Source organism: Fringilla coelebs (genome assembly GCF_963513975.1).
Source record: "Fringilla coelebs genome assembly, chromosome: 8".
Lineage (NCBI taxonomy): Eukaryota > Metazoa > Chordata > Aves > Passeriformes > Fringillidae > Fringilla > Fringilla coelebs.
The window spans coordinates 11,710,534-11,738,307 of record NC_140066.1 but is presented as its reverse complement, the minus strand read 5'-3'; the positions used below and the strand labels follow the sequence as shown (position 1 = coordinate 11,738,307).

General features: G+C 37.9%; 1 protein-coding gene across 1 annotated transcript in view; it reads left to right on the top strand.

Annotated features, from left to right (window-relative positions):
- SH2D4B (SH2 domain containing 4B) overlaps positions 1 to 27,249 on the top strand; it is a 58,088-nt gene extending 30,839 nt beyond the window's left edge. The window contains exons 7-8 of the mRNA XM_084210205.1: positions 21,958 to 22,178; positions 24,838 to 27,249. Of these exons, the coding sequence (XP_084066331.1) occupies positions 21,958 to 22,178; positions 24,838 to 24,930 (314 nt within the window). The 3' untranslated portion in view covers positions 24,931 to 27,249. The remainder of the gene's footprint in view (positions 1 to 21,957; positions 22,179 to 24,837) is intronic.
- The last annotated feature ends 525 nt before the right edge of the window (positions 27,250 to 27,774 follow it).

Sequence of the window (27,774 nt, the reverse complement as noted above, 5' to 3'; positions counted from 1 at the left end):
AATTGTGAACAACTCAGCTGCCTTGTAACTCTTCTGCAGTGGTGGAATCTAAAGAGGCTATTACAGGTGCAGTAATTAGCGTTTGGTAGTGTTATCTGGGGTCTGTGTTACAGTTTGTAATGGACACAAGCTCTGAGGAAAACCAAACAAAACAGAATCACAGATTGTGCTGAGTTGGAATGGGACCCACAAGGATTATTGAGTCTGACTCCTGGGCCTCCTGTAATTTTGTATTGTATGCAGGGAACCAGGATACATTATGAATGATTTTTGTCTATGAACAAATATACAGCAGAATATATTTGGCTTGTATAAGACGTTGGCAGTACAAATGAAAGCCATTCTGCAAAGCCCAGAATTACAGCTGACAACTTGAGCCACTGGGTCACCTCAAGCATCTCTCACAACAGGTATAATCAGGTCCTTCACATCCTTGAGCATCTTCTGTGTTTTCTTATATCTCAGTTTTGGACCACAAAATGAGAGTTTAATATTCTGCCTCACGTTAAGGGTTTTTTGAATGCAATGCACTAAGAGAGCTATTGCAGCAGTACTGAAAAAGTAGATACCAGTTTATTACAGAATTACATGTTTTTGCCAGGGTCAGTAGAGCTTGGCTTGCCTGCTTGGACTGTCAGGCTGTTCAGCTTTTTAGCTGAAGTTGAGCATTAGCTGATTCACTGTCTTCAAATTGTACTGTGGACATATAACTTATTCTAGTTATGCAGAGATGAAGCTTTGAGACAGATGTGTGTAGCTAAAGTAGCAAAGTACTGATCATAACGCAAATGTCTTTATCCTCATATATTTGGCTTATTTTCCACTTTAAGTCATCAAACCAATCTGGATTCTGTTTAAAAATACACATTGTCTGAGGCATTTTCATGGTACATGAAACACGGTAACATATGGCTTGCTTAATGTACCTGAAGTTTTCCTTTTGTCTTCATTTGAAGAATCACTACAAATGTTTCATTTGAAGCAGGGTAGTAAAATCTGTAGTAACAAAAGGTCTTTCAAATCAGAACATTTCTTTCCTTATTCACAAGAAATCACTTCTTAAATAAATATCAGCTTCAGCTTCATCCGTCTCTATTGTCTCTTGAAATTATCATCAGTTATCTAAATTTCAGCAGATGTTTTTTAGCTCATTTGAAATAGGCTTTACTGTTTTCTTCATTTAAAAAATTGATGTTAAGGATACAAATTGTAACATACAGCTGAATTCTGGATGTAAATTCAGTTATTTTTTGCTCAGTTTAAATAATAGATCCCTGCCAAACCCCAGTTCATTTGCCCTTCCAATCTAGGATGCTTTTCTTAAGTTTGTAAAGAAAAAAAATACATATCTATTTTCAAAAGTTTTATATAAATTAAACCCAACTTTAATTTGCCCTAAGTTATAAAATTATGATATGATCTTTACTTCATTTGGGTTGTGAAGCGATGAACCATTATTTTTGAAGTAGCTTATGCCCACTTTATGGCCACAGTGCTCAATGCTCAATTCTCAAATGGTTAAAATAAAGAAGAATCAGAGCCAGTGATTAAGGTGTCACCAGGACTATCTTGGGATTTAATGTAATCAGTGTTTTTGTCTTTTGTATTGTCTAATAGTTGCCTCAGGTTTGAGTGAAAAGAAATATTATTGAATTTTTTTGACTACGAAAACGAAGAAATTGGTCTAAATTTAATTACCGGTAAATTCTGTATAGTGTGATAACCAGAAAGTTAATGATTGTATTCTAACTTCCTACCTGCTAATTGATGACTATAAGCATATTAATCAAACTTGTATGGGCATCCTAATGTTGTATCAAGTCGTATGAAAGGTTCTTGTTAATTTGAATTAAGAGCATTCTTTGCCAAGATCCCAGTTGCTGATATGCTTTGAAAGCAGGGAAGTAAATTGGTGTTTAGGATGGGAGAGCTGTCTCTCAAACCGCCTGGAAAGGGGGACCCATTCCTTGTTTTTCTGAGTTAAGCTTTGAGCAGGATTTTTCTTTTCAAACCCCTGTGGGACCCATGCCAAGTAAAGGGAAAGTTATCAGTCTTCCCTATATGTTGAAGAGTTTTGCCAAACTATCACAGACATTAGCAAATTGTGGTTTTTAGTTTATTGCAGGTATAAGACACTGAGGATAGAATTCCATGTGGCAGCAAAACTAAAGACCTTTCCTCCCCTAAATATTTAACAAAATGTTGCTGGTGGCTGAAATGTGTATTATTTCCATAACTGCCCTGTCATTTGTCTTTTAACCTTATTCTTGTGCTTGCAATTTGCTTCAGCACTTTTTTTCCCATTCCAATTAGTTTGTCAGCTGTTACTTTTGATAGTTTTGATATTTTTAACTTCAGATGTTAGACTGTTCCCTCTCACATACTTTGTTCTGCATTTGGTTATTTTCTATTCAGAATATAGGGGTGCTGGTCTTTGCTGGTGTTGATCTCAAAATACTTCCCCAGTTTTAATTCAGAGCAATGTTTTATGGTTGTTTTGTTTTTACACACTATAACAGGGATGCCTCAGGTGTGTAGTGAGCACAGTACAGAATTTATTCATTGCCTGGCTGTGGGTGGCTGTGGGCATGTTTGCCAAGCATCTGCTGCAGCACTATCAGATCTCCACTTGCCTTCAAGTTGAAAGGAAAGTCCAGAGGCTGGTATCACAGATCTGGAAACATGAGGTAGTTGCCCTAAAGGCTGTACCTTTAAAATGTAATTGCAGGAGCATGGGTGCTATTGTGGAGAACCATTTCACCAGGGGAAGTCAGAGTGGTGGTGCAGTTAAGGGAGTGGGGAGCTGTGGAGGAGCTGATCAGAGCAGATCAAAGGATGGATTGAAAGAATTCTGAGAGATGCAGGAGCTGAATAATCTCTGAAGTCAGGGGAGCCAGGCAAGAAAATTTTCAGTTTATCAGGAACGTGTTGCAAACGTTTACAGATCAAGATTTAACCGAGATGGCTAATGCTGTTTTCAGAAAGAAACTTGTTTCAAGAGGAAAATCTAGCACACCAAAAGAGTGATAATGGTTCTGCAAATCAGGTGTTCTCAGTAAAGGAGATATTTCTGAAAGTCTATGCATTCTGAGTCCTTGAACAACAGTGAGGGCAATTGGAATATTCGTATAGCTGGACCGTGGCAAATATAACATGTAGTCTGTGTTGTAATATTTTTAAAAGACGCAGAAATGGCAGTGGTTCGTTTGAAAAACATCTAACAGTGAATAAAGTTTGCTGCTTTGAGAAGAAAAGCATGCTTTTCCTTCTGCTCTTGAAGAGGAGCTTTTCAGGTTTTCAATAAATGCATTTTAGGAAGATGTAAAGCAAGTGTTGTAAATCTAGCAGAAGTACAGCCTTCTTCATATTAATGATCTATTTTCTAATTCGCTGCTTTATCATTACCTAGGTTTTACATCTATTTGAGAAAGTGTGCACATAGACTATTTACTTAAGTAAACAGACCCTAGGGGTCTGGATTTTTTATCTTCTGGAATGTTAGCTGATGATAAAAAGATACAAAGTTTGTTAAAACTCTCCTGAATTCACTGACAGCTTTTCACTGTCTTCCACAGGACTTAAAGGATGCAAATATGCAAGGCTTGGTATCTAAAATGTTCTGTGGCTGGGAAACGTCTGAAATGGAATCAGAGAATTCCTGACTCAAATGAAAATTGTGAATATCAATGCACCTGTTGCATATATTTGCAGGACAGATCCAGTTCTCTAATTTATGCAAATAATGAAGAAGGGGAAGTGAGGTTAAAAAAGGGGTTACAGAATATAAAAATTTATTTTGAACCATTGTCTGGAAAAGATTACAAAAAAAAGGATACTTTTGAGAGGATAGATTTTGAAGAGATTGTCTTACTTAGCTTATTAAAAAGGTAGAATTCTCTGTTCTCTGCCAGTCAGTTCTCAGAGAGGATGGACACAGCTGTGATCAGCAGTTCAAATATCTGTAGGCTTTGTGGCTTGTGGCTGCTGCAGGGATACAGCCAGGTCAGCACAGGCTGCCAGATATTGCCACATGGTTGGTTTTGTGCAAAATAAATAATGCCACAGTCAATTAGTATCAATCAGCATCCCCAGTCTGTGTGGTTTTCTCAGAAAAAATAGGTAGGAATGGAAGTCACCTTTGTTGGGAATCTTGGCAGGAAGAACAGATGTAGAATAAGTTTGGACACCAAATGACACTCTCATCACATAAGCCTACATTGGAGAAGGGGTTGAGAAGTAGTTAGGTCTGAGTGGGAAGGCAGGCTCAGCTGTCACCTCTGCTGTCCCCATCCTGTGGTTACACAGAGCACAGGAGATCCCAAGGCTGCTTAGTCCTGTGCTTTCCCCCACTGCTGAATTGAGGCACAGAATGATGACATTCCTGGCACAGTGGTGCTGCAGGATGAATGGGAGCCCTCTGGTGTGTTATACAGAGGGGCTGCTAAACCCTCTGTGAGGCTGGAAAATCTCTCTTGCATTTGAAGGACTGAGGATTGGCTCACGTTGGGTTTGTACCATGGCTGTTAAATAGTAACACTATTGTAATTTTACTTCAGAAATATCATAGAGCAGTAATTTTTATAACCTACATGTACAGGTTTTAATGCAGCACCAGGCATGAACCAGTTTGTCCTTGCAGTTTTAGATATATTCTTTACATGGGTGGATATGAGGGCTGTTATTAGAGTCTTGATAGTTTTTCACTTTTTTTACTTCCTGTGAGATGGAACATTCTTCTGTATTTTCTGAACATATTCTTTTCAAACATTTACTGGATATTCTGATAATATTTTTCAAAGATCACACAGTATTTGGAGTTAATATGATGGATTCTGGTATATGGTGGATTCTGGTACATGATTATTTTTGTGCTCAGTCAGACCCATAATATGAAAAACCCAAATGCTTCCTCAGCTTCAGTTCAGCTCTTGGCTTCTTTTTTAGGAAATGAGAGGTGTTTTTCTGTTTTCTGAGAAATAAGATGATCCTTCACACACTAATTCATTCCACTTAGGTCATAATGATTGTTTCAGTCTGTCAGTTCTTTTGAAGGCTTTGGAATTGTTTTTCTTACACCATTAGAGTTCCAAAGTGTCTACGCAGACAGGTTATTAGCAAACAAAATAAATGTTTTAGACTCATGGCTCCTCTTGGAAGGGAGCAAAGTATCAAAGTGAGGTAATGTGAGCTGTAACAGGCTGCAAGGAGAAAGGAAGCACAAAAGAACAGCAGGGAAATTGTAGAATGAGGCAGTTGAATAATTAATGTAAATAGGCTAATTGCTAATGTGAAATGAGCTTTCTTATTCTTTTACAATACATTGTCCTTCTTGACTGCTTTTTAACTGGAAGCTACATTCTAAAGATTTGGCATGTTCTGAAGATAGAAGGCAGCAATTTTTCTTAGCAGGTATGGCAGACATTTAGAATGAGAGATAATAAAGAACACGTGAGCACAAAGAGAAAACAGGTGTGGTGTGCTAACAGTTTCACTGACACAAACAGGTCAGGTACAGAGCCCAGACAGTGCAGGGTTAGTTAAAAATAATAATTTTTTAAAAAGAGGCCTTTCAAGTTTGTCAGGCAGTTCTTTGCATAAGTGAAGAATATTGAGCAACTTTTTCAGAGAGTTTACTCCCAGGTGAATTTATTGAAAGAATATTGAAAATCAAATTCCTCTACATTTTGAAGACCTCTTCCCCTTTCACTTAAAACACTTTTAAGATTTTCTTCTCCATCTGCTACTGTTAGAGCATGCCATTGTAAGCAATTATGATTTTGCTTAGTAACCCATCATGGTAGTTTACAGTATTTACCTGTATTTTTTCATGACAGTTCTGTCTCCATTTTGAGTTGGTCTGTGTGTCAGTACATTTCTCTGTTACTAGAGCTCCTTCAGGCTTTATCACATTACATAAAACAAAGCTTTCTGTCTGGACAGAAAGCTCTGCTGTTAGTGCTTAGATATGAAGATTAATTTACAAAAACCATGTGATATAAGAGCAAGAGTTATTTGGAAGAAATCATACGTGAAGACATAAATATCACATTTTACACAAAATAAGGAGTGTTACACACAAGTAAAAAGCCCAGACACCTACAAAGTTTGCTTATAGTAAGACTGGAAGGAATCATGGTTATTTGATGGTGACCAAAGCTAAAGCAGAAGGCTTTTTTATTCATCTGTCCAGCAGCCTGAATCTGAGCAGTGTACCCTTTTCCAGGTACTGTAGTCTGGTTCTTACCTGCTGGACCATGCTTTCTCCTTCCAGTGGCATTGTGGATGTGTCAGTTGGAGTTTATCCATGCACAAGGCACCTTTAGATATCAGACACTACCAGCACAGGACATTCAGCTCATCCTGTGCACCTTTAAGTGCTGTGTCTGTTTGTTTCCTGATCATCCCCTCTAGCATACCACAGGTATCCTGTGCAGAACCTTGTTAGTCCTGGATGAATTGCTCATATCCTGCTTATTGTTAGTCTATATCTAAGTGTCTATCAGCCATGCCTGCAGCTCTTGTTCCTTTGCCTGCATACTTACAAGAATGTGCTTTCTCTTTCACAGGCTTCTGTATATTTTTTCATCAGTTTACGACAGACTGAGTTATATTTATTATTTTATCTATTTAAAGCCCAGCAAACACTTGCAGACCTGAGGTCAGTAAATTTCCCCGATTTCCCAGAAGTTGGATGCCTTATTGGTCCTTCTTGCTCTGCTAAGCAGTGAACCTGCAGTCCTATTGATCCAGCCTCAAGGGAAAAGATTACAAGTTATTAGTTTGACAGCTCCTCTGAAGTAATACTATTTTCCTGCTAAGCAAAGACAACTCTCTCAAGCAGGGTACCAGCAGGTATTGTGTGTAGTCATGCAGGGGGGAAAGAGTGGGACTGAAAGAAAATATGTTGCTGGTTTAGCTTAATTCCAGTTCACCCAGTTAGAAGCAGATCATGACACTTGAACTGCATTCCCTACAGGAGGTAAACAGCAGGAGATGGTAGAGAAAGAAAGGGAAGAGATTTCTGTGACTGCAGGCAACCCACCTATGTGTGTCACTGCACTGTGTGCTGCTGGCATGGAGGCAAAATGGGGTGGAGTGAAGGAGACAGAAATTTGCCTTTCCCTTGCAAACATTAAAGGAATGACAGCTTCCTTCCCTTTTCAATTTCAGAAAGGTCAGTTCTTCCTTCTTCTCCTGGCCTTTAGGTGAATGGGATTGTCAAATCACAAACTCACAACTCTTTTGAAGAGGAAAAGCTCCAAAAGAGCCATGCAGGTTGGCACACTGATTGGCATTGGCTCTGACTGCTTCAAACCCTAGCTCTCTATCCAAGATTAACATCCATAATAAAATACACAAGAGTTCTTAATCCACAGGGGAGAGGACTGAGATGTAAATTATATATAATTCCATGGGCCATTCTGCCACTGCTACTACCGCTGCTTCTCACAATTAAACACAGCATGGCCTTTCATGAGTGCGTGTGGCCATTATAAATTCATTCATTGATAAAAGGAATCTTTTTGACTTGAAGTGTTCTATAAACACATATAGTTACTCAATCCAAAGTACAAGAAAGTAGTAGCTCATTAGTCATGGGACAGAACCCTGTCTCCTGTTTTCTCTCTTAACCATGCTACTGTTTACAGGGTGGTGACAGAAGTTTTGAGAACCTAGACAGTGGGAGGAGCAAATTATTCTGCACAGTTGATGTATGAGTGGAGTTCCTTTTATCGTGTTTTATTAATGAAATTTAGTGTAAAAGAAAGACACTTAATTCCAGACTTTGGATTAAAAAATTAAGTAAAAATTTGTGCCTGCTTCTGTTTATAACTTTTTTGGAACTTGAGATGAAGTTGGTTCCTCATTGAAGTAATTTCTGTTTCTGAGTAGTGGCTTCAAACCCCTCATTCAGATTATCCTGCTGTGAGTTTGAGCCTAGCTGCTAACTCACTCACCTTAGCTCTACTGCAGGTAGGAAATGAGGCAATTTAGTGCCTGGTTTTTGGTGGCTTAACTGAGAACCGTGTCAGACCCCAGGGGATGTCCAGAACTGGGTCACTGTCAGAGCTGCACATGGGCACTACACTGCCACTCATTAGGTGTGAAGTTTTTACTATCCCAATCTTGTTCTCATTTGACTTTCAACAGTGCTTCAGAGTCTGGTTCCCCTTATTGAGTGATTAAAAGTAACTTTTCCCCCTGAGGAGCAGTACAAGAAATCAATGCTCAAGAATGCTGCAAGCAGCCAGAAAGCACTGTAATTAACAAAGCTAGCCTAAGGTTCCCAAATCTAGCCAAGTGTGTGAGAAGAAAAATTAGTTATCAATATTATGCCTAGATTTACTTTTCTTTGAGCTAGATAAAGAAGTACAGTTTCTTAAGCAGTTACATAAAATGCTTTGTAGAATTCTATCTGGACCTGCTGTTTTAATTTGAATATGGGAAATTACTCCAGATATACCATGATTTAAATTTGTACCCCTTTTAGCAATAAAGGTTCTTATAATTACTTGATTAAAAAAACATGCAGAATGATTTCTTATGAGATCAGTGATGTCATCTGGAAGCTTCTCACACATAAAAATGGATTTCGGATTTGAGATTGCTAATGTATTTAAAAAATAAATGCGTTCTTAAACTTTACACAAAGGGAATATATTTAAGGAAAAAACCAGTTTCCTTCACCTGAGAGAAAAGTATGTAAAGCAAAGAACACAGTATATTTTCTGCCTAGTTATCTGTTGAAACATTCAGCTGTAAAATTTAAATTTTCCAGGGCTCCATGTCAACTGTGGCTTTTGTTTTTCTCCTCCTTTTGAGTGAGCTCTGCTGACACTGTGATTTACTAGTACACTTGTCACTTAGGTTTATGGTAAATGTGTCTTGACAGCTTCTTCAACACCCTTGAGATTATAGCATTCTAGGTGAGCTGTAAGATATGTGCTTTTAAAGACCATTGTGAGCATGTGTTTGTGGTTATATAATCAGGATTTTGTACTTTTTGGATCTGTTAATTTAATTATAGGAAGGGGAGGGGCTCATCAGTAATTTTTGATTGTGGGCTGTATTTTTTGTTTAAAACTGAGGGCTTCCTTATTAGATAAAAGCAAACTGAGAATGCATTCCACTACTTTTGTTCTGTCTAATTAATGGCCAAGAAGGGTAACAGTAAAGCCTACTGGAAAGCTTCCTTGCCTTGTACTCACACATTGCTGTGGTGACTGCCATTTGCACCACGTGACTGCCTTTATCAGCTGGTATCTACTCAGGATATTCATGAGAGGCTTTAAACTGTGGGGCAAATCTGTGGCACTAGTCTAGGTTCTTCTTGAAATTCAGAGTTTCACCTAGGAGCATGCAGCAACACTCAGCTGTGTCACGAGACACATGGAAACACAGCAAGTGGAGAAAGGGCCTCAGCATCTAAAAGCCAACTCTTGCTGCTTGAAGTCAAACTAGAGGTCTAAAGAATCCTGTTAGATGCAAGAATACAAACCTAACTTCCATGTAGTCAGATAAAAAAGCATAGATACATCAATACAAATCAGTATCAATATGTAAAGGCCAGTGGAAGACATTAGCAACTCTAGCAAGTTAGCAGCTTGTCAGAGGCTCTAGTGTAATATTTTGTTTACTACCATGCAACTCAATTATCTTCTAGACATTTCAGTGTTTGTTCATTGGGCAAATGCTTTTACAGTGAGACCACTGAATTAATGAAGTTTTATTCATAATGCATTCCCTGTGTACTGAATAGCAAATCAATATTAGCATAAATAAAGCATTTAAACTAGCAATGCAGCAGGAAGGCTCCCAAAGAAGGCTGAACATTCATAATGCTCAAAAAACATGACCAGCCTAGCTATCACCTCTCTGTTAGTAATCAGTAGAGTTACAAAGTCTTTCCTACCCACATGTATTTTGTGTTACATTATCCAAGACATTTGTTCACAGCAATTTGACATGTGAATAAACCTTACTAAGCATGGGTGTCTGTGGAGAGCTTTGGGTTTCAGTTTACACACAAGCAGATTTTGAATATCTAAGAGTCATTACTCATGTCAGCATTTTACTTCACTCTTTCATTGAAGTAATTGTGAAGCTTGTTTGTTTTAGGTAGAACTGCAGGTTAATTGCCTGTATGGAAAGTAATTGAAGAATTCATTCAGAGATGCATCATACAAAAAATTATTTGAATCCATCTGCTAGTCAAAAGCCAATGCAGTTGTCTTCTTCTTTATACACACCAACATGGTAACTTTTCTTCAGTGTTCCAAAATGTGGTTTCATTCAGTACATCTCATTTATTTCAAGATTTTTCCTAAATAGGACTAGGATATATTTCCTGTTTGCCTGAAGCTATAGTCTATATTTTGGTTGTGTTGTTACATCCAAGTAAAACATGTGAAACCCCTGATAAAGACAGTGAGTTCAGTTTCTAAGTCTGAATTTGAAGTGTTGGGATTTATCTTAATTCAACAAAATCATGAAAAACTGGAATATATATTCCAGTTTTGGAATGCTCCAAAAAACATTCTTTGTTTTTATAAAAACATTTTTGTTTTTATATGAAACATTCTATTGCTTTTATACAGGACATATTGAAAAGCTTTATAACAATGTGAAGAAGGAAAGAATGCCTGAGAATGACCTTTTTCTAAAATTATTTTCCTATTTTTCTAGAGATGAGCTTGAGAAAGTGGTACTGTTGTTTTTCTCTGAGTTTTAACCCCTAAGAATTGCAGGCTTTTTATAATTTGGCTCATGACTGAATGCACTGCTTTTCCCTCCAGTTTTTAGTTGTTGCTATTTTGTTTTTACTTTTTGTGTGTGTGGGGGTGGGTTTTTATTTTGTTTTGGTGAGTTTTTTCATGCTTAGTTGAGATGACATGATAAAGGCAGGAATACCCATAAAATATAGTGTTATAGACACATCTGCTTTGCTTTTGTTTGCCTTTTTATAGTTCATTTCATGCGGCTGCCGTGATTTCAGAGTATTCTTGTCCATTTTTCTGCCTTTCACTTGGCCTGATGAAATTTGCCAGTAGCTTCCTATTACCTACGCAATTAATTCCTTTTCTGCATTTAGTAAATACAGTTACTCTCTTTCCTAGCCATTTACAGCTATGGCAATAGCAGCACAGGGAACTGCACTAGGACTTAATGTTGCTGTCTTGGTAATTTTGATAGAAAATCAGAGCATGTTACAATTCTAAGTAATTTATTGCTATTATTATTACAAAGCTTTTTGGCAGTTGATTATCTCAGTCCAGTCTGTGTGGATATGGGCCTGATTTTTTAATTCTTCTTTATTTTCTGTACTTAATTACATGATGGAAAAATGGCTACAATGGGTCAAAACCTGCCTGAGAATAAATGGCTGCACAGTATACAAGGCGAAGAAGTCTAATCAGGCCCAAGCTGTTTTGCCAGAGTTTATGCTGATTTATTATATAATTTATTCAGGATAATATCAACCACAGTGTAGATATTATGAAATCCATGGGCACAGAATTAAATACCGTTTTTCTCTACAAGTGGTATACTCATGATAGAGCATGCAAATGGTGGGGTAATGTCCTGCTTTTGGCTGGGATGGAGTTCATTTGTTCTTAGCCCACAGCAGCCTTTTTGAATGAATGCTTAATATTTATTGTCTGTTCTATATATCCGTAAATGTGGCCGTGGTTTTGGAACAGGTTACACAAAGGAGCCAGTCTGCATTGCAAACTTAAATGTTTGTATGCCTAAGCAACCAAGTATTCACAATTCAGAAACATCGAAACTAATTTATGTATCAATATTGAAAGACTGCTAATGAAAAAATATATATTTGGTGTTAATATATAGTATTTTTCTTACGTCAAAATTAATTGAAGACAAAAGGAAGCATCTTACTTAAGAAACATCAATATATTAAATGTGTAGTGCAGAAGCAGAACCTGGTGCTAAAATAAGTAAATATATATGCATATCCATTAGCATTTACTTTTTAAAATAATGATTATGGATTTAGATGTCCTGTTAAGCATTCCACACTTCAGTCAGTAATGCTTATTTCAAAGATAGTAGAATATGTAGCTGTTTTAAAAGACTGCACAGTGGAAGTTTTGTGCTTGACTTGTCTTTCTTCTTGAGATTAAACATCTATAGATTTGCAAGTACAAGTATTTCTTCTGACACTGTTTTTGAAAGAAAATTCTGGTGTGTATAGCCTTGAGAGAAGGAAGATGCTGCAAGTAAATAAAAATCTAAGGAGACAGGTTTTTTTCCAAAACAATCCCTAAGACTGACAGTAGTTTTAACACTTGCAGTTTTTCACCCTTGTCTTCCACTTGCAGGCAGTGGGAAATGGTAACATCTCCATGCACTGAGTGAGCAGTGGGTTGAGTTCCAAATGCAGCTTGCACAGCATTCAGGGAACTGGCGCTCAGTTCTCATCGTGGTGCCTTCAGCGGGTGAAGTGTTCAGTGACTGCTGATTTTGAATTGCAAATAATTTCTGCTTTTACATATTTCTTTAAACTAATTTTTGAAGGAGCCTTGGTTTCCAGAAGGAATTATCCCCAGCTTCACAAACTTTCCTTATTTTCTGTGTGTTCAGAACTGTGTCCCCATGCCCCCTACTGCAACTGCCCATCAGCCAGTGATGGGCTCTGAGATCTCTGCAGGAAGGTCATTCCAGCTGAGGCTACTTAGTGCTGTTCCATAAACTGTTCTTGCCTTTGGTCCATGTGCTCCCCCTGGAGAGTCACCTGGCAATGTTGCCTTGGAATGGGTTGTACAAAGCCAGGAAGGTTCTACTAAAAGACTATTTTAATTTTTCTACTTTTATTTTTCTACTTTCTACTTTTCTTCTTTATTTCCTTTCTGCAGAAATCCAAAGTAAACAAGAATCTCACTCTGGGCTTTCTTTTGTTTTGTGCAATTGGTCTGGTTAAAGCTCAGTCTTTCATCTTTGTTCATGTCTGTGTTCCCTTCAGAAGTATTTAGGAGAAACAGAAGATGGCTAGAGTTATGAAAACATAAATAGGTCCCAGGAGAGCTTTTCCTCTTCCCTCTTCTTGCACATATCAGTTTTCTCATCTTTTTTCTTTATTTAGATATAATTTGCAAACTAAAAGGTTTCTCTCTCTCATTTTCAAATTCAGTAAACTTTGAGAATTTAGATGAGCAGTAACAAGGTGAGTAATGTCAACAAGGGAAATGCTCGCAAAAGATGACCACAAACTAGAATTTCCTGGTTCTTGTTTCCAAGACCAAGACTGAATAAATGAAACATTCTGTCTGCCTGGAGAAAGGATGGTGAGTACTGCCCACTAACCTCTTTAAAAAACTGTCCCACTCTTCAATTGCACACAAAACACAGTATCAGTGACTGTTGTACCAGGACAGAGGTGTTACAGTGTGCCGAGCCAGGATCAGAGCGTAAATCAGTTTCTTTGCTCTGTGTTTATTACTCCCCTGGACAATTTCTAGCCCTGTCAGGTTTTAGTTAGATATTTGTGTGCTTTACTGATTAAGCAAATGTCAGTGTCTCAGTAGATACAGCAAGGTCTTAATATCTACTGCATGTGTCACATCATGCACCCATCACAGAAGTTTGTTGACGGTCTGTATAGCTTGCTTTAGCTTTTTTGTACATAATAGAAATAAAAATTCAATCTCATCTGTATTGTAAGGAGGTGAATGCATCCTACAGGAATAATATTTGTAACAAATACTTGGACTATTGTACTGATATTTTCTCAAGTTGGAAGACATCCTCATGCATATATTTATTTTCCATGCTACTTGCAGGAAATGTCAGGTATCTATAACAGAGTGTAGAATGTTTATATAGGCCTGAAAGTATTTACTGACATAAAAACCCAACCAACAAAAGCAAAACCAAAACCCCAACCTTCCTGTTGTTGATCTTCCATTGAGTTCACTAGAACATTGAGGTTTCTGACTTTGAAACACGACAGTGTTTCAACAGTGAAAACAGTACAAAATGAAATATTCTTGACCCATAACTGATCATACGTAGTAAATTACACAGAAGATTTTAGTTTAAGAAGCCATTGAAAATTGATTGGTTAACTGTTCCATCTTTTAGCATAAGCATCTTTTCAGAAGCTATTTAGACAAGAAGAGAAAACTCACAAAAATTAAAGGGTAGCAGCAGAGACTTAATGCAGGGATTTCAGGTCAGAAGAGCCTATATCTAAAGCAAAAAAAGTAATATATATATGAGATAAAAGGTTAAAATGATTTTGTGCTTTATTTTTTCTTCTGATGCACGACAATAATGTAAAAAGAGAAGACAGAGGTTAAATTGTTTTCCTCCCAGCTAATGCATTCTATAGACTGTTCTGAAAAGAAGGAAGAAAAGAAACCAACATGAGGCTTTTAGGAGATATTAACAGAAAAATTTACAGCTCTATTATACACTGGTATATTCAGACAAGTAATGCCAACACCTGTCTTTTATGTGCTGCACTGCTTGCTAATGAATAAGGTGTAAACGTTTTGACAGTGGGTATAAAGGGTTTTTACAGTATTTGATAGCTGGATGTAGAATGAACTCTGAAGGAGACAATTAAGAGGTATATTTTCTGCAGAGTGCATAGGGAATTAACTGTGAGCTGCACTGGCAACAATGGATGTAACACACCCGATTTTCTGTAAACCTGAAGAAAAATACCCTTTATTACTGCATTATTCATTTAGATGGGATTTTTTAAGATTCACGGGGAGTAAAGCATCCATTCCTTTCAGACTTTCTGTAGGTTTTTAATTGCTTTAGAGAATCTTATTCATAGGGAATTAAGAAATCTGAGGACTGAGTTGCTTTATTCTTAGAACTGTTGTATCTGACAAACAAGGGAGCTGAGTCCACATTAGAAAAAAACCCCAAACCAAGCCATCAAAAAAACACTATAAAAAACCCCCTTTAAAAACTCCACCCAAACAAAACCAGTCCTATATATTTTTACCTGTGATACTTTTTCTTGAATTTCTCCTGTATAGAGATTCAAGATATGCATCAAGTAAGTCTTCAAGGAGAGCTTATTTAGGACATGATGGATTATCAAGGGGCCTCACCCTTGCCTAAAGGGATCTCTTGCCATCAAAAATACATTATTCCTCTGTGCCTTGGTTTGCTGTACATGTCTGTGCATAGCCCAGGGCATAGTTCCTATAGTGAGCAAGGCACACTGGAGAGTTGTCTGAATCTCACTGAGGTGTTGCTTCCCAATTCTGCATACACCAGAAATGTGCCAGGATGGTTACAAAGGATAGGAATGGTGAAGAATGGCTAATGGGCTCCTGCTCACCTTTCCCCAGCACAGATTTATCTCTATCTGAGGTATGTTACTGCATGCTTGACTCCTGAAATTGTGCAGGAGAGGTGGTGAGTGTGGAGCAGAAAAAACTTTCTCCAGAGGCTCCCTAGAGAGTCTCACTTTGCTTTGCCTATGTAGCTCAGAGAAGCCTGGTCCTATACTGGCCCCTGAGTACTGACTGAACTCATTTGTGAGTATATTTCAAATGTGAATTTTACCTGTTGATTTCTAAATACAACCCAGCTTTGTCTCCCAGTGCAGTTGTATGGAGACAAGAAGGTTTTATTTACACATATTTGTTTTGTTTTTTGTGACCTATTGCATATATTTTCTTTATTATCAGTATCCATAAATATTACTAGTTACTAGGACTCAGATTACCAGCCTGCAGCACAGCATGAAATAGCTGCATTCTTACTAGCTGTAAATAACAAAAGCATTACCTAGGAATTCAGGGCCCCTTGGCTCTTGGGTTCTTGCCATGACACTTCAAGCCAGAGTTTGGAAAACAAACAAACCAAACAGCAAAAAAAGACAATCTCCCCCCAAACCTCAACAAACCTTCCAGTCATTGTGCTGGCTTTTTGTTTGGGTTTTTTATTGAATTTTTGTTGTTTTGTTATTTGTTGGTTTTCTTACTAAGCTTGGCCATTTATTTCAATGTCTAAATGGAAACAGAACCCTTTTGAAGATCTAGTCCCATGTGAGTTTGTTCTGCCTTAACAGCAGATGGTGAATAGCTTCAACAGCTTTGTTTCTATTACCAGATGTCTTTGATTTACTCTCTTGCTTTGCTTTCTGGCCTTTATTGCTTCTATTCTGAAATAGCAGAGGCAGAGCTATTGTTACCTCTCAACTCAAGCTTTTCTCACACAATACTATTGATCTCTTCTTGTGGCATTATTCTAAAAAGCATTGTGACTAAAAGGAAGGAGAGGGTGAAACCTCTTCAATAGCAGTACACTGTAAGGTACCATTGCTGCAAATATTTGTGCATGTATTTAGTTGTGCATGCTACTCCTGCTGAAAACACCAGAGAAATGACAATGTATGACTTCTATTTATATATATTTATCATTAAAGGTAGAATGATCTTTTTATATAGACTTGACTGTTATATGTGGTACTTTAGACCCTTTGTTATTTTTTGACTATTTCAGTCGCAGCACAGTCCATAAACCACCGTACTGATAACAGTGTTCTTTAAATTCTGTGTGACATTGGCAGTCTCAAGGATGACATAAAGAATTCAGTTTAGACATCACCCTGCTGTAGATTAATTGAGACCTTCCCAATGAACAACCAAAACTATATTCAGTTTCAGAGTCCATTTACAGACTTGCACCCAGGAGAGAATTGTAAAAGTCAACCTGAGGAAACTTGCTTTGAGTGATGCTTTTCTTGAGAGTATAAACCATAGCTGCTCTAGCTCCTGCACTGCAGGGAAGCCATTACTTCACCTTCCCTGCTTTTATGCTTTTGCTCTTTCTGAGTGGCTGAAGGAGCTGGGTTTTTCACCCAGAGATGATTGCTAGTGTCATGCATTTGAGTGTTTGTTTCAAGTTTTTACCATCCCACCTTATTGTGGGACCTCAAAAAGGTCAGATCTATTCTAAGTTTTAGTTCCCCAGTTTCAGTTTTCATCTTGCCTCATGCTCCTCATGAGCATCTTCATCTTCTGTGGGCTCTGGAAGCTCTGCCCCCCTCCATGAGGTTCTCAGAAGCTGTTCTTGCTCCTCCTGGCTGTGGCTTATGTTAATACTGCCATGTGACGCAGCCTCAGCTCCTCTGAAACCACACTAGCTGCACTTGGATCAATCCCTTCTGACTTTCTGTTGTTGTCTGATTATTTCTTTTAAAACTATTGCCTTCATTCAGATTTTGGCCTCAGGCAGGTTTGATCTTTACTTCCAACTGCATGATTTTTTAAAATTGTAATGAAATAAGGAGAAAAACCTATGATGTATTTTCCTCTAACCAAACCACAACTTTTGATTCAAAATGCCCAAGACCCTGAAATCTGTTCTAAACAAAGTTATTTTCAAACTTCTATAGTGTTTTTCTTTTCCCTGAAATTTACTTCAGCTTTTTTCTTTCTTCCATTGTGAGGTGTAATCCAACTTTTGACTTTCAAATTAAGACTTGAAGAGAAGAAGTTAATTTGGAAATTTTTGGAAAATTTGCTGGTTTGCCATTGTGAATTTTTATTCCCAAATGCTATATTTAGAGTAATATGTCTGCGTTCCTCAGTTTTTCAGTTCAAAAAAGTGGAAGGGTTTGGCTGATGCTTGCCAAACTGCTCCTTCCCTCTTATGGCCATTTTATTGCTATCTTTCAAAGTCCTGATTAGATCTGCCTGTATGAATGAACAAATATATTCCTTTACACTATTCAGGAGTTATCTGCTAATTCCTCATATTTCCTTATGTTAACTTATTTATTTACTGTTTACACTTGCTCTCAGTGTAATGTGTTTTTATGACCTTTAACATATGAATCATTCATGTAATGATTGCCAGGCATATTTGTACTCATCTGGGCTTTGATCTAATCCTATTGAAAAAAAAAGAGATGCTGGTATTGGCTTCTCTCTGTTTTGGATCCTGATTATCACCTTGGTTAGATGTCTTAAGTTGTATTAACAGAATGGTCTCTTTCTTCTGCATTTATTACATGTGAATATTCATAATTGTTTATCAAATCAATTTTGCACAAGATAGAAGGCTTTTCATAATGGTCATGAAAGCACTTTTGCCATTAATTCTTTCATTACATTGTTCTCATTATTCCTGACAGTATTTGTAACACTTTTTCTGACTAAGACCTCATGCACTGAAGTGTTTGAGATCAAGCTAATGGAAAAAACACAAAAAGAGAAAATATCAGCTCAACAAATAGCTTCTGTTGGAGAATGGTAAATGAAAGCTTCTGGGCTGTGTTTGTACCTGCTGTCCCTCTAACCTTAGGTGGCCTCTTGGCATACACACATATATTATAATATACATGTATTATATATAATATTTTTTTTATATGTGTGTGTGTATTAAAAATTTATTGACCATTAAAGGCTGAATTATCTTTTTATATAGGCATGACTATTACATGTGGTACTTTAGAGTCTTGGTAGGTCACAACAAAGGATGTGATGTTACTTTATCCGTAAAATCTTGCAAAAAATAATTCTAGACTTCTATTACATAGTCTATCTTGTTGGGGAAATTTTTCAGCCTTGGATTCATGTTTGGTGTGGCATTCTTGTAACAAATATATATGTACTTCATCTTGAATTTCACTCAAGGATGTATGTAGGATAACCCTGAAAGTAGAGTGGGAAGCCGAGGTGTCATTGTAGAATATTGCAGAATAGCACTTTCTGCTGCTGAGGCTCCTGTAAACTTGGAAGGCAGCATTAGGATTTCTTAGCTGGGCTCATTAAATTAATAATGAACTCACTACTTTTCACATGAGCCTAATATACCCTAAATGCTAGGATGTTCTTTTTCCTGTTTGAAAGATTGGTGGCAGTAAAAAGAACATAATTACAACAAAAATGTTAAGACTTGCCTATCATCATCTAAAACTTGTCCTGTATTTTAAAAATGAAGCTGTTAGTTAGGAACATGTCAGTTGATGATGAATGTTCTGTGATTTGAAATAACTGTCTTAGAAAATGTTATTCTCTCTGCTAAGAATCCAAGCTGTTAATATCTATAAGCATTAAAAACTGGACTGGGCTTTCCCCTTTTTTAATCTTTTTTAAGAGATTAGCAAGAACAAGAGTGAGGGGAAATTAGTTTTCAAAGCATCAGTGATTTCTATTCAATATAATATATTTCATTAATGTCCTAACTAGCACAGATAAGAGCATTTGTGATTCTATACCTCTTACTGGAGCCTTGGGAAACCAAAGTTTCTTGATTTTAGTAAAAAGAATTTTAAATGTAGGGGTTTCACAGATGTTGTCTATCTTTCTACAATCATCTCAGGAGTGAACAGTGCCACTCTTTTTCCAATTGTCTTGAGAACAAGATAATGTTTTTTTAAGGCTAGAGAGAAACTTTCATTGCTGTAATAACCACCCTCTGAAGAATTGAACCGGAGAAAACTAAAATAACTGGGAGGCAAGGAGAGGGAGGAGATGGTGCAGAGAGATGGTTTCTTGTGAGCTATTAACAGAATCAGGTGAGTAAAAGGGAAGAGAGTGACTGGCTGATAATTTATTACAACATCTTTAGCAGAAAAGAGAATTAAAACAAAAAAAGAACTTGGCTGTGAGCGATGTAGCATTTCTCACCTACTCAATGATATGAAATGCCCAGAACACAACTAAGGTCTGGCAAAGAAGATGGCATTGTGTGGAAGCCTCCAGTGCTTTAGCTTCACTGGTGGGAGTTGAGAGCAGGTGAACAGATTGTTTGCCATTAAACTAATCAATGCTAAATGAATTTCCTATTATATGCCTGATAGTGATTCAAACCCTAGAAATACGCTAATAGTGTTCACTGTATAATAGAACCACTCTCTTTTTTTACAACTCTTTTTGTTTTACAAATCCTCTATATTCATTGAGGCTGAATTGTCTAGTCTACCTCATTCCTTGTCAGGGCTGCATAACAGTTCTGGCACTGTTTGGAGAAGAGGTAGTTATAATAACACCCACTTCCTATCTCAAAAGTTATCAGCATGCCTTCAATCTAGAACTACAGTATAAATACTGATTTATGGTAATTAATGTAGTATTTGCTGGTGATGGCACTGTTTATCCTTTCCTGTCATTAATTGCCCTGAGATTGGTAGTGTGGCTCATCTACATTTATTTCCACCTGAGATTTGTCAAGGAAGTAGCCATCATAATCACTAATAAAACATTTCATGCATATTTAAATTAGGCCAGTTTGAGAGAAGACTGGGTTAGCAGATACTGTGATTCAGAATGAGTTTTTGTGTAATTCTTGGGTACCTGGTATTGAGATGAGGTAGTGCAGCTTCCCATAATTCACTGTATCATATGGATTCATATTGGTACTGTCTTTTCATTTGAAAGAGTTCAAAAAATTTTAATAATTCATCTTGGAATACCTCCAATAAAAGTATTCTGAATTTTGAAAAGTGCATCAATTGACACTGTTGCTGAGCAGTTACTTGCTGTTTCTAAACAAATGCTTATGTTTGCACTGCTTGTTTTTCATGTCTGGTGCAAAGATGATGTAATATCCTTCATAAAAGAGAAATGGGCGTCATTCAGCAGACTGTATATGTGTACATTTCTTAGTACTGAGGGTATTCCCAAGGGGACCTCTGAACCCCATTGAGATTGAGCCCTTCGTCTCTGCACCAAGTAAAACTGTAAAAGAAACTTGTATTCTCAAAGTAGACAAAAAATTGAAAGAAGATGTTTTTCTACCTTTCCTAATATCACACTTGCTTGCTTTTAGTACCCAGACCTCCCCAGTCCCTTCCTATGTCTCCCAGATGCATAATTTTCCTTAAGGACTTAATTAGAGCATTTCAAACTTTCCAAAGGTAAACTCTTCTCTGTGCAAACAGATAATCCCTGAACTGTGTTTGTTATTACACTAAAACAATGTGGCTTTTCAGTACTTGGACTCCATGGAACTCTCTCTAGGACATGTGTAGGATTCTACGATGACAAGCAGTTCCACTAAATATTACATGCATTGTTTGGAGAAAGTTATCCCCCCAGAGAGTAACTTTGGAACATGTACATACATTATTTACTGACGTATGTGCCATGTTCACATTCAGAATGGCCTAATTCAACATCTGCTCCTGATGAGAGTGAGCATCTGGTGTTTCACAGATAATTGAGACATGAGCTGACTCTCCTCTAGGCCGACCAGACAGACTGGAACCAGGCTCTCTGGGTAGATGGTAAGACCTGGTTCAGTTCCAGGTGTAACTCTGATCATACCTTTGTTGTAGGTTGGGATCAGAATAGGTTTTATCTGTTATCATCTCTAGGCAAGCAGAAGTACCAGCAACTTCAGTGTTGTGCCCCAGAATAAGAAGGAACAAGAGAGATGAAGATTTTTCCAACATAAAAGAATAAAATGGGAAAGTTTTTGAAACTCTACTCCCATTAAACCTTTCCTTCCAATTTACCTATATGCATCTATGCATGTGTATGTGTGTGGATGTACAAAAGCTGAGAAATGCTTTTTCTCCTGATTCCTTCTGTAGGACATATAATGCAGTTTTAAGATATCAGAGTCTGCAGAACTGCAAGATAATTACAAATATCAGCAATGCATTGCAAATTCAAGCTGCAATGCCTAGCTGTGCTAGTCTGCTTAAATGACAGCTTGTCCAGAATTTGCTGGTTTGATAGGCCAGTTGCATTTATTTATCCTTTGAAAAAGAAGTAAGGATGGGAAAAAGCAAATCTTAATCATCAAATTAAAAAACATATCTCACCAGACTCCATCAAAACCCTTACAGCTATCCTTCAGAAGCAAACAGCATAAACATTGTCTCCATCTCCTAGAAACATTCCAGCCTTCAGATGTTACACCATTGTGATTTCACTCCTGTTCAGTGTTTGCTGCATTTGATTGCCTCTGGCAGACCTGTTACCTGCATAACCATGGGGTTTTTCTTGCCAGGCATTATCAGCCGTCAGGAAGCAGAGGAGCTGTTGATGAATAAATCTGAAGGCGCGTTCCTGGTGCGAGTCAGTGAGAAAATCTGGGGCTACGCCTTGTCCTACCGCCAGCAAAACGGCTTCAAGCACTTCCTGGTGGATGCCTCAGGGGATTTCTACAGCTTCCTGGGGGTAGATCCAAACCGACACCCAACGCTCACAGACCTGATTGATTTTCACAAGGTAACACTTGCTAGGTGGAGATCAATAGCTGAGTGGAATGGATTAATAATTTAATGAGGAGCCATGTAGCTTGAAACTACACTGGAAAATAGGAATGACCATAGAGGGAAAGAATATTGTACACTAAGCCCAGCTGTAACATTCATTCTTCTGTTGCAGTGAATCAGAAGGCTTTTCCTCTTCTTTCAAATGCTCCAGTATGTACTTGTGTCCCTTTATACAGTGTGTACTCTCCTTGGCTACAAATGGCCTAATAAGGGCTGACAGATGTAACGCTTTCTGAGCCTTTTTGCTGTGGAAAATTGGATTGGAAGTACCATAGAAAGGTCTTTCAATGAAATTTCAGCATTTTTCTACCTTTGATGTGAGGGCTGTAATGTGCAAAAGAAGAGAGTGTGACCCTGCACTAAAGAAGGGAACATGGAGGGGCTCTCTTTTAGGGATGTATTAAGGGTCACTTCTTATTACCCAAAACAATCTTGCAAGAAGAACTTGATATTCGACTTTAGATGGGTTTGAATTACTTTACCTCTAGGTTCTGTTTCTTGTTGCCAGACTGTAACTAAATAGTAGCACTGTTTCTGAAAGCATAAATTGTTTTCATCTGGCATCTCCCTATTTTCATCAGTTTTAATTCTTTTTTTTTCTTAGCCACCCTTATAGTTCCTCTTCATCCTTTCTTTTCTAGTTCTCCATCCTATTTTATCTTTTTCTCGCTCTGGTCTCAGAGTAATTCTATAATTTTTTTGCTCCTCCTTTTCTTCACAGCTTTTAATTTTTAAAATATTCAGTCTCAGGTTATTTTCCTTCTAAATTGCCTGTATTTTAAATCTTGCTTTTATCTCACTTGTTTTGCTGTATCTGTTTAGTGTTGCCTTAGTGTCCCCTCAGAGATCACTATGACATTAAATGTCCACAAATTATATTTCCACATGGGGAGATGGTAGGTGTCACATTTGACTAAAACATATGTCCTCCCCTAATTTAAATAACACCTTTCTCACTGGTCATCTTGGAAGCTCAAATCCCTGACACCCTTCTTGTACAGAATGTCCTTTTGGCCAATTTGGGTTAACCAATTGGGCTGTGTCCCCTCCTAGTTCTTCTTTATTCCCAGCCTACCCTGCTAGCAGGGCCTGAGTGGGAAAAAGAGAAAGCCTTTGTGCTGTACAAGCAGTGATCAGAAATAGACAAAATTGTTTTAGCCACAAATTCAAAACACAATGTCACAATGGAGCACAGGCAGCTGTGAAGTTCCATCCCAGCCAGCCAGCCCCAGTGCACCTGGGAAGAGTGTAACCAGGGCTTTGTCAGGGAAAGAAAAGCAGACATGCAACACCTCAAATGCAGCTTATCAGGTGTTGGATGTGGAACCTCTGGCTAATGTAGTTTCCCCTCTACTCCTGGTGATGGCAACAGCCAAGCCCAGCCATCTGTGCTCCAGCAACGTTCCTGTATTTTCATCACAGCTCATGTTAGGCAATCACTGTATTAGGAACACATCTATTTACAGACAGCAGTAGAGCACTTGTCAGAAGGAGAATGGCTTTTAGTTCCTGCCATTTAAAAAAAGAAAAAAACTTGCTTAGGTGTCCCATGATAAGAGTTAATAGCTGCCCCAGCAGTAAGCCTATGAGGGAAACCAGTTCAGCTTTACTGCCAACACACAGTTCTATTTTCCCTGTCTAGCTTATGGCTGTATTAAAACTGGTACCTTGGCAATCACCTCAGGAGGCATTTTATCCTGTCACTTGGTTTTCTTAGAGGTTTTTCTGCCTGCCCTCTCTGGTGAAGTACATTGTCAATTGTCCCAAAGCCTCCTGGTAACCCCAAGCAATCTGTATGGGACTGGTTGTGCTGTGGGCACATTTCCCTTGCAGCTATTGCTATATTTTTTAGAAAAGGTGCTGCTTTCCTCATGGCTATTTTTATCAAGAGTATACTTCCCAACCCCAAAGGTTGCATGGACATTTTTTTAAGGGCCTGAGGAGGACTGATGTAACTAATTTTTTTACTTGCTTATACTGAGTGACTTAATTTTGTTTCATTTTGATTAAAAACCTGAGAGGTCACTCAAGCAACTCAGCTGGCAGCCACAGGGGGGTGGTAACATTAGTTGGAAGAACAAACCTTACAGAATATGGTGTGAGTGTGCATATTCTGTGCATAGGTGCTATGAGTACAGACTGCCTTTTCCTAACACGGCAATGTCTTTCACCTTGCTGTCATCAGTCAGAGGCTGTTACTGTTGTGTGTGAGCACTCAACATTGAGCTCCTGCTCAGTCTGCCTGGGGGTAGCAGCATGGTAAGACTGGCATTTGTCTGTTCAATTAACCCATGAGAACACCCTCTATAAGCATCTGTAGTTGACTTCCTAAGTAGTGCAGCAATTTACAAGTAGTACAAATCAGAGAGTCTCTTGTGTGCACTGGTTTCACTGCTTGATAGTAGCACAAATTGCTACCAGCATAAATAAGACAAACAAAGCATGAAGAAAATGATTAACCTGTAAGATCCTTTCGCTGGTCTGTAATTATTTTATCAAGTGTTTATTCATAGTTGCATGCCAGTTACAGAGGAGTGATGGCCTTCATTGCTATTCTTAGAAGGCAGGTGCGGTTTAGATCTTTGGTATTTTAATTGGTTTTATCATTCCAGGAAGAAATCATCACGTCCTCAGGTGGGGAGCTACTCCTGGAGCCATGTGGACAGCAGAAGAATCCACCAGACTACAGCCCTTTATTTGAATAACTGATCCAGGACCAACAGGAATGCATTCTGGATAGCTGTAGTAAAAGATAGTTACAAAAGTAAACAATGGAAGTAGTTAAAGCCACTTTCAAAGCCACTGGTCTTGTGGCCAAAAAGTATCCTCATTAGGAGGCCTAAAATATTTCTGGTTTGCATCTGAATTATCATCATCATTATCCATACTGCTTGCACTTGAAAGGTGAGAAATTACCAGCAAATTGTAAAAGAGGACTACTTCAAAAAAATTTTCAAGGGGTTGTAGCCAATTGCACAGAATGCTAAGTTCCTGTCCTAATTTTCTCATGTTTTATACAGCAAGAAGCATGGGCAGGAGCCATTCCCAGAGTACTGTATGAAGTATCAGTGTTGGTGAACAGATTCTGTGTTCTAAAGCAAGGTTTGACAGTTTCTGTTGACAATTTCATTACCCAGTGGTGCACTTTGATGACAAGAGAAGCAGCCTTCAAACATCCCTGTGAAGTTTGTGATTGCATATGTAATTAGGTCTATCTTGAAAGTTGCCATTATGCTTTTGAATTCAGGCTTACTAAGTTCCCCACAGCATAGACAAAGGTCAAACACATTTTACTTACATTTTCATGAAGCCCAACAGTCTTGGAAGGAGCATTACTCCTGTACAGTAAGTGGTCAGTCTATTCTAAAGGAAACTGATTTGCTGCAATTCTCTCACTGGCCTTGTCATGCTTTCCACTTTTAGATGTGCAAGAGACACAGTGGATATTGCTAGCTTTACTTTGCTATAGGACTGGGTATTTTCCTTTTCTGAGTTATGAGAGAGGGCTGGGCTGGTATATTTATACATAGAAAAGGTACAGCTAATTACATTATCATCATGCTATTTTATGTGTAAAACCAAGATGCACACAATGTGTTCCTGATCCATTTACTATAAATATTAACCCCATGAAAATTGAACAGAAGCCTTGATCTGTGGGGCAGCTGCTTAGTGCTTGTACTAGAAAAATAATAAAACCTCATCACAGTACACATAGGAAAGGCACACTGAGCATATTTCTGTAAGCTACTGCTTTGGACATTGTCTGAGCCCTGTGGGGTTCTGTTCAAAATCCAGGTGAGACCTCTCCTGAACCTCCTGTCTCCTGAACCCTTTCTCCTCAAACAGTCATTTGACTCTTGACTCACTGTTACCTTCTGTACTCTGTCTGATCTAGATGGTAAAGTCAACCAGGAAAAGAAAAGAAACTTGTCTTATCCAAGCCAATAAAGCCCACTAAACATTTCAGGTGCTACAACAGTAAATATTTGTGGTAGTAATAACAGTATTTTTTTAATAATTAATTTTATGGCTAGCTTATATTACATTACAGATTTTTCTACACAAGCTTCGTTATTGATCAGAAATTTTTTCTTCTGGTAACATTGGGTTTTGTGTAATTTAATTCATCAGTGTTTGGGGCCCGTGAAAAGAAAATTCTATTGAACTTCCCACAGAGACAGCTGGGCAGTTTCTGTACTAATCACTGGGCACACTGGCTCAAGAGGTTTTAAATAGTTACTGTTAGCACCTTGGAACAAAGCAAGTAAGGACACAGCAAATAAGCAAAAAAATCTGCTTTCTCTGAGAAAAGCAGCTCTGCACTTTCTTCCTCCTTCAGAGGCATCTTAAGAACCATCTCAACCTCAGGTTATTCACAGCTGCACAGTTTTTTCATAGAACAATTCGACCTTTACTCAAAGAAGAATGGAAAGGACCTTTAAAATTATAAAAAATGTAAGTATCCACAGACTTACCTCTAAAATCAGAAAGCAGTAGGTGACTGTACAGGATTAGGCACCCAGGTGTCTTTACAGACCAGTCTTTTGCCTTTATGCACTGAAGAAAGCCCCCCCAAAAAACAAGAACAACAATAAAAAAAAAACCCAGGAAATGCTACCTTTTCTCTGGAAAAGGCACTAGGCACGCTAGAAGACATGCACATGCCAAAGTTTTTGGAAGATTACTCAACACAATGCTGTGAATGTTTATAGACAGAATATTGAAGAATTTTTTCCACATGCAATTCACATTCAGAAGCTGATAATAATACAGCTATTTATTTCTAGTGACGCAGTTCCCAGCAACTGCTTGTGTTTTGTTTAGTATTAAGAAGGCCTGGAAATAATAGTTCTTTAGCTTATGTGGCCTCTTGCAATGTAATTAACATTATTTTCACTTCAGAGCACATTTCCTAATTCTAATTTTCTAATTTCTTGTCTGTCATCAATTTCTCACTCTAAGTTTTACCTAGCTTTAAAATAAAGTCCTTTTAAGTTCCCCTGCAAATGATATTTCTTAGAATACTACAATTCCTCCTGAGAGTTTTACTCTCCAAATAAATGGCAGAATTCACAAGTAAAGAAATTGCTTCTTTTTTTCTCCCTTAAGCCCCATAGAAATAATGAAAAGTATTCAGCCAATTCATAGAGTTACCAAGAAAGAAATCTAAACAATATATAACCAGGAGCAGCTGCAATGAAATACTGTGCACTTGGCTGAATATAAGTTTTGAAGGAAAAAAAAGGAGATGATAGCTAGCAGAAACTAAGAACAGAAGCTTTCCTTAGTAGATATGTGCAGCTGTTGCCAATATACTTGAGTGAAGTACAGGCGTGGAGATGTTTTCTAAGTTAACAGGTGCTTCTTGTTGCCTAAGGGGGCAACAAGACAATAAGGGGACTATGAAAATGTAGCCCAGTTAGTAGGAAGAATAAGAGATAAAGCCTTGAAGGAATAAATATGTAAAATTAGGAAAATAAGAAAGAGCAAAATGTGCTTATCCTGTTCTTTTGAAAGTATTTTGGATTTTTGCTGTCCTGGGAGGA